General features: G+C 38.7%; 1 protein-coding gene across 2 annotated transcripts; it reads left to right on the plus strand.

Moving 5' to 3' along the window:
* Positions 1-219: 219 nt before the first annotated feature.
* Positions 220-6,003, plus strand: LOC149140806 (translocase of chloroplast 101, chloroplastic-like). Of its 2 annotated transcripts, XM_089446418.1 has the most exons (3): positions 220-1,182; positions 1,394-1,837; positions 3,689-6,003. In XM_089446418.1, the coding sequence occupies exons 2-3, from the start codon at positions 1,696-1,698 to the stop codon at positions 5,962-5,964; spliced, it is 2,418 nt and encodes an 805-aa protein (XP_089302544.1). In that variant the 5' UTR covers positions 220-1,182; positions 1,394-1,695; the 3' UTR covers positions 5,965-6,003. The 2 variants fall into 2 exon arrangements, with proteins under 2 accessions (XP_089302544.1, XP_089302545.1); XM_089446419.1 differs by lacking the exons at positions 220-1,182; positions 1,394-1,837 and adding an exon at positions 2,116-3,516.
* The last annotated feature ends 1,012 nt before the right edge of the window (positions 6,004-7,015 follow it).

Consider the following 7,015-nt stretch of genomic DNA (forward strand, 5'->3'; position numbering starts at 1 on the left):
AAAAAACCACATATACATTCATGGAATACATAGCATATAGATGTTCTTTAGCACACTATAGCCCCACAATTGACAACTATCCTTAATCTTATCTTATCTTTTTCATTCATATACATTATGGAAACAAATGTATATCCCTAAACCTCTTATCCCCTTACCTTCGATAATTTACCCGGTTAACTTTCTTCTTTCTTTTAAAGGTTTAGTCTTGTGCCCTTTTCTCCTTCGGAGTACATTGCCCAGTATTGAATAATTTCTGCACATTAAAATTAAATTAAAATTTCCAAGTAAACGTTTGACCTGCCTTCATTTACCGTCTGGTTAGTCGATGAACGAGATCAAATGCTTTCCCATCGACCACGAATCTTTATTTTCTTTGTAATTTTTGAGCTCTTATGTTTTCGATCGCTCCATGCAATCGTGCCCTAAAGTTTTGAGTGCTGGGATCGGCTCTCGGTATTTTGATTGATGTATAGCAAATGAGTGCGTGTTTATTTTATTTGGGGAGTTCTCTCTTTCAGGGTTGAAAATGGGCTTTTAGGTCTGCGTTTTGGTCAGTTTTTATTTGATTTCGGGCATGTCGGTAGGTGAGAAGGGCCGAGACTGCGGATGTTTGAATGGTTGCCCTTCGTTTGGCTAAAAATTTACTTGTTTGATAAGGATTTTTTAATTAGGGCATCTGGGCAATTGATAGACTGAATGAATTCAGCTCAGAAATGCATCGTGGCTTTTAGGATTTTTCAAGGAGGGCATCTGGGCAATGGTGGGTTGTCATTTTTTAAGATTTCATATCTTGGAAATACAATTTGGTGGTAAGGACTTGGGGATAAATGGCACCTTAGCATTGATAATTGAACCATCTTGAGCTTGAAATTGCATTTGGAAGATGTGGAAAATTGCACAGATTTTAACTTTTAACATGAATATGCTCTCTGTTGTGTTTGAGAACTTCTGAATTGAAAGCTTTTATGATACAATTTGATGGTGAAGAATTTGCAATCAGGCCTCTAATACACTGAGGAACTAGGTATCGAAGTTTATTGAGGCAATCGAGCTGTTACTGGAAATAGGGCATTTGAGCACTGACGAATCTTTGGTTTTGGGTTATAGAGATGCACTCTAGCAGCGGGTATTCTACAATATGGGATTTCAATATTTCAAACTTCGGGATTCATTTTGATGGTGAAAATATTGATTGAATAAGGACTCTAAAGTAGCATGGAATCGGCAATTCTGAGTTTATAAATTCAGCTGACCTTTCTTGATGCAGGGAATGGTAAATGCAGATACTAATAGAGTGGTTAATTTCATCTTAGAGTTTTATTTTTGGATGATGGCAGTATGAAACATGGGACTTTATTTGAGGTATTTAATGGTAACCATTCATAATTAGGTGGTGACCATTCTGCCATAACTGCATATGGGCGTCATCAAATTGACTGATCGAAGACTAAGAGTACTGTTGGGTTGCAAATTTTTTGCAAATTAGGACTTTCGGTTGCTGAAAAAGTCCCTAAGTTTTATATGTGCATCTGGGCGGTTAGGATTCAGTGGATAGGTCATTTGGGCTCCGTTAAATTACCTATTGTGAGCTCAAAAATGTGCTTGACCAGAAAGGTTAGATAGCGAGGGTACTCTGTTTGATTGCTAGCAGCATATTTTGTTGCAAAAAGGTTCTTCTGCTGTGGTTTGAAGATGGGCTCTATGTCAATTCCCAATACAAGATCAACATCCAGTGTTGGAAGCTGTTCTGAAGAGGACTTTTCAAGTAAAGATCCACTTCTTAATGACCTGGATGCTCTTAGCACCTCCGACAACAGATCCTCTGACAGTCCAGGTATGTTTGTAATTCGAGAACCCCTTTCTTATGATATAAAGGAATTTATTGGTGATAATTATATAGAAGATAGCTTAGTTCCTAAAGTAATATAATAGTCATGAGAGGGATTTCATAATTGACAAAGTGTTCTTTCAATGATGAGGATTTTCAGAGCTTAATGGGGGTACAGCTGTCCATTGTAGTATATAGAGAGACCAGGGAAATGATCTACTAGCAGTGAGATCAAATAATCTTCCGCAAATGCCAACAGCAACCATGATTTAGATGATGAAATAATCAGAGAGATGAACACGAAGAACAGATAGACAAGCTATATGAAGAAGAGTGACAAATGCATAAAAGAACTGAAGATTATGGAAGGGGGTGTTTCATTGCTGATAGACCTAATAGCTGTTCGTCAGAAGTTGTGTGGTGCAATATCTGATGATGCTTTATTATTGATCCACGAAACTGATCTGATTTAATTGTACCTATCATCAAAGAAGACTCCAGAAGCATTATTGAAGCAAATCCTGCTGCAACAAATCAATCATCCCTTGAGATTTCTAATGGAAAGTCATGCAATATACTTATAGAACTTGGAGCAGAAACTAGGACCAAAAGATCCGTTTGTACTTTATCTTCTCTAAACTTTGGAAACTTTTCTGATAAATGGATTGGGAAGTATAAACTATAGCCATGGACAAGGTCAATGCTGCAACTGAAGATGCTAACATAATAGTCAGATTTGAATGCATCAAAGCACTGAATATGACTGAATCACAGAGGATGGATTCATTGCTTGAATCTCAGCTGCCAATAAGTACTGAGAATACTATTCCTTGGTTGATTCAGCGGCTCAGATAAATGCTACAAAACATTTTCGCAATTACTGGCAGACTCAGCATCATACAACTTGAGCCTGCTGATAGTGTTTGGGTAAAAATCAACCCAATTGGCATCACTGGGAACACCATTGTAACAGATTGAGAAAATGTGACAGGGTGTCAAAACTTCTAATAAAGTTGCTGCAGAGGACTAGAAATCAAAGGCAGAGCAAATTGCTAGATATGATTATGCTGACAATTTGACAGTGATAGACAGTGGTACCTCTTAGGATTTGGAACCCAGCCATGAAGGGGTTGTTGAGAAGGATATCAAAGAGATAATGAAGGAGAGAGATGGTTCAAACAAAGGTAGTGGTGGATCACATACAAGAGAAGCCCAAAGTGGAAGAAAACAAGGAACTGACAAGTATGGTTTTTCTTTCTGCAAGGAATTTCCAAAACCGGCAAAGAGAGGATGCAAAGGTAGTGGTGGATCACATACAAGAGAAGCTCAAAGTGGAAGAAAACAAGGAATTGACAAATATGGATTTTCCTTCTTCAAGGAATTTCCAAAACCGACAAGAATATGAGGAAGGAGAGAACCTGTCACAAAAGCAACTGCTGGAGTACTGTAAGACTGATAAATATAGTATGGCCAAATGGCAAGGGCAGGTAGAGAAGAATGTGGAAAAATGCAAGATAAAGACACCTTTCAGTTAGAAGCATCTGATCATGTAATTTGTCTGATAATGTAGCTATGAAGGGGCCAACATGGAATGTTTAGGATCAGTTGGTCAGATTGCAGCAGAAGGTGTTGCTTTTGAAGATGCAGCAATTTAGACTATCATATTCCATTAGAATCTTCAATTGGTATGGATCAGAATGGCCAGAAATATTATGACAGGTTATTGCGAGATTGCTAGGATGGAAACAATGATCCAAAAAATAGAACAAATATTAAAATCTTCTGAGTTGGCTTTCTTTTAAAAAGAATGAAATGTTGCAGGAACTCACTCTAACAATGCTTTATTGGTTGCTGCAGGGATATCTATCTCATCGTGTCCTGCAAGACTGGAATCTTCTGGGATGCCTTTGGAGCCTGCTTTTGATTCTTTGCAACACTCCCAGGAAAACAAGCATGATGCACCTCTGCTATCTGCATCAATGGAAGGTAGCCTGTCCAAGAAGAGTCCGGTGGACAAAAATGAAAATACATTGGAGAAACTCCAAATGATTCGAATGAAGTTCTTGCGCACAGTCCACAGGCTTGGTGAGAAAACTAATAATGCTATTGTTGCCCAGGTTTTGTATAGGTTAGGACTTGCCGAGCAGATAAAATTTCCCAGAAACACTGACAGGGATTTTGCATTCAGTAATGACAGAGCTAGTGCAATTGCAAGCGAACATGAAGCAACTAGCCAAGAAGACTTGGACTTTACATGCACCATATTGGTTTTAGGAAAAACTGGTGTAGGGAAGAGTGCAACGATAAATTCTATATTTAATGAAGTAAAGGCTGCAACTGATGCATTCCAACCAGCCACAAAGAAGGTTGCAGCGATAGTTGGAACTGTACATGGAATCCAACTGAGGATCATCGATACTCCTGGCTTGATTCCTTCTTTTGCTGGTCATCGCAGAAATGAAAAGATCATGTCATCAGTGAAGAAGTTTGTAAGGAAGTATCCTCCAGATCTTGTACTTTATGTGGATCGACTTGACATGCAAAATAACAACAATAGTGATTTTCCAGTGATGAAAATCATCACTAAGACTTTTGGGGCTGCCATTTGGCACAATGCCTGTTTAGTTCTGACTCATTGCTCTTCAACTCCGCCAGATGGTCCGGATGGAATCCCTCTTAGTTATGAAATAGTTGTGGCTCAGCGTTTAAATCCTATACAATTATTAATATGCCAGACAGCTGGTGATGCAAGGCTGATGGTCCCTGTATCACTTGTGGAGAATCACCAGTCATGTCAGACAAACAGGGCAGGTGAGAGAGTTTTGCCCAATGGGCAAGTATGGAAACCCCATTTATTGTTATTATGTTTTGCTTCCAAGGTTTTAGGTGAAGCAAATGCAATTTTGAAATTGCAAGACAACATCCCAGGAAGGCCATCTAGTGTTCAACCTAGGGTGCCACCATTGTCTTATTTGCTATCTTTTCTTCTGCGCTCACGAGCACAACCAAAGATGCCAGATGAGCAAGTGGGTGCTGGAGATGAGTTTGTTGAGGACTTTGAATATTTAACAGACTCTGAAGGTGAGGATGATTTTGATAAACTTCCTCTTTTCAAGCCTTTGACAAAGTCTCAGTTAAATAAACTAAGTAAAGAGCAAAGGAAAGATTACTTCAATGAACTAGATTATCGTGAAAAGTTATTCCAACGAAAACAGTGGAAAGAGGAACTGAGAAGGCAGAAGAATATAAAATCTATGCCACAAAGTTTTAAAGATGAACTGGATGCACCAGAGGATTATAGTACAGGGATAGCAGCAGTACCTGTGCCTATGCCAGACATGCCAATGCCACCATCCTTTGACTCTGATAATCCTACTTACAGGTATCGTTGTCTCGATATAGCTAAGCAGTGGGTTGTAAGACCTGTTATGAATCCTAATGGTTGGGATCATGATTGTGGATATGATGGACTCAATGCAGAGAAGACGTTTGTTATTAGTAACAGTTTACCAGTTTCAATTTCTGGTCAGATTAACAAAGATAAGCAGGAGGCAAATATGCAATTGGAGTGCGCCACTTCTTTGAAACATAGAGAGGGAAGAGCTACGTTGGTTGGATTTGATGTTCAAACAGTTGGAAAGGACCAAGCTTATACGCTGTGCAGTGAGACCAGGTTTAATAATTTTAGGCAAAATATGACCTTGGGTGGACTTGCTTTGATGATTTTAGGGGATACCTTAGCAGCAGGTATAAAGCTTGAAGATAGATTAAGAATTAGAAAAAGGTTGCAATTTGTTGTGAGTGGTGCCATGGTGGGGCACAGGGATCTGGCATTTGGTGGGACCTTAGAAGCAACTTTAAGAGATAAGGATTACCCAATTGGCAAGATGATTACAACATTAGGATTTTCTATAATGGACTGGCATGGAGACCTGGCTATGGTTGGAAATCTCCAGTCACAGTTCTCTCTGTGCAGGAATTTAATGATGGTTACTAGTGCAAACATTAACAACAGGAGGACTGGGCAAGTTAGCATTCGTACTTGCAGCTCAGATCAACTTCATATAGCCTTGATAGGTATCGTTCCAATTATCAGGTTAATAGTTGGTGCTATGAGGTTTAATTCTTCTTAGCTACCATGGCAATTGAATTGGAATCGTAGGTCATTTGTATTATTCTATTTTCATTTCTTATTCCGGGAAGCATGCTATTTTACACATACTAAGCACGTGCCATAATGTGTCCAATCCAAAATGTTGAAGAACATAGAAAAATAAATGTAGTTCTCATCTTGAATATACTTTGAAAATATTGTTTTGGAGATGAATTGAAGAGCATACAAAGCATTAGAATGTAAATATTTTAAAATATTGATGTTTCTGTTGGAAACCGGGAAAATACTGGGGGTGGGGGTTGAATGAGTTTTTTTATAAATTTTGATAATTGTCTAGCCAATCAAATGCATTCAATGATACAACAATGCACCAATCACATAAAGCTTGAACACAAGATAAAATGTGTAAACCCATATGGGAGAAAACTACAAATCTTCTTTTAATTATAATGTAAATGCAAGCACCAACTTCAATTTACATTTGATTTTGTAGGCTCCAACCTATAGGAGGCACCAATCCCCTTTTCTTTGCAAGCACCCACTGGCTGAAAGTACCAACTCCCACTTGTTTGCAGGTACCAACTCCTTGATTTTTACAGGCTCAAACCTGAAAAAGACTCCAATCCCTTGAGCTGCAAGCACTGACTTGCTTCAGCCACTCAGATCTCTCTTTCATGCATTTTCAAACTCAGATCTATGACCCTTTAATTAAAATATCACACTGACACAATCTTAATTCTCAGACCTGCTTCCTTTCTTTGATCTTTTCTCCTTTAATTTCTCAGCAATTCAGATCTACTTCCTTTGTTTTTCATAGCAACTTCAGTTCTTAGCCAATCTGCCCTCTCTACCTCTGCTCAACGTTCCTTTCCATGAACAGTCTTAGATCAGCAATATTTTCCCTCAGCCTCTTCAGATCTGAGCTTCCTCTACTGCACAACAGCTTGAGAACACACACCACAACTTCATTTACACACTTTGCTCTCTGCACTCTGCTCTCACTCAATAGATTTAATTTGGCGCTCAAATCTCTTACCTTTCAACCAGGAGAGCTTTTGCCTTTTCTACAC

Source organism: Pinus tabuliformis, chromosome X, assembly GCF_031772625.1.
Source record: "Pinus tabuliformis cultivar Carrire ecotype Pingquan chromosome X, CPIR1, whole genome shotgun sequence".
Taxonomy (NCBI): domain Eukaryota; kingdom Viridiplantae; phylum Streptophyta; class Pinopsida; order Pinales; family Pinaceae; genus Pinus; species Pinus tabuliformis.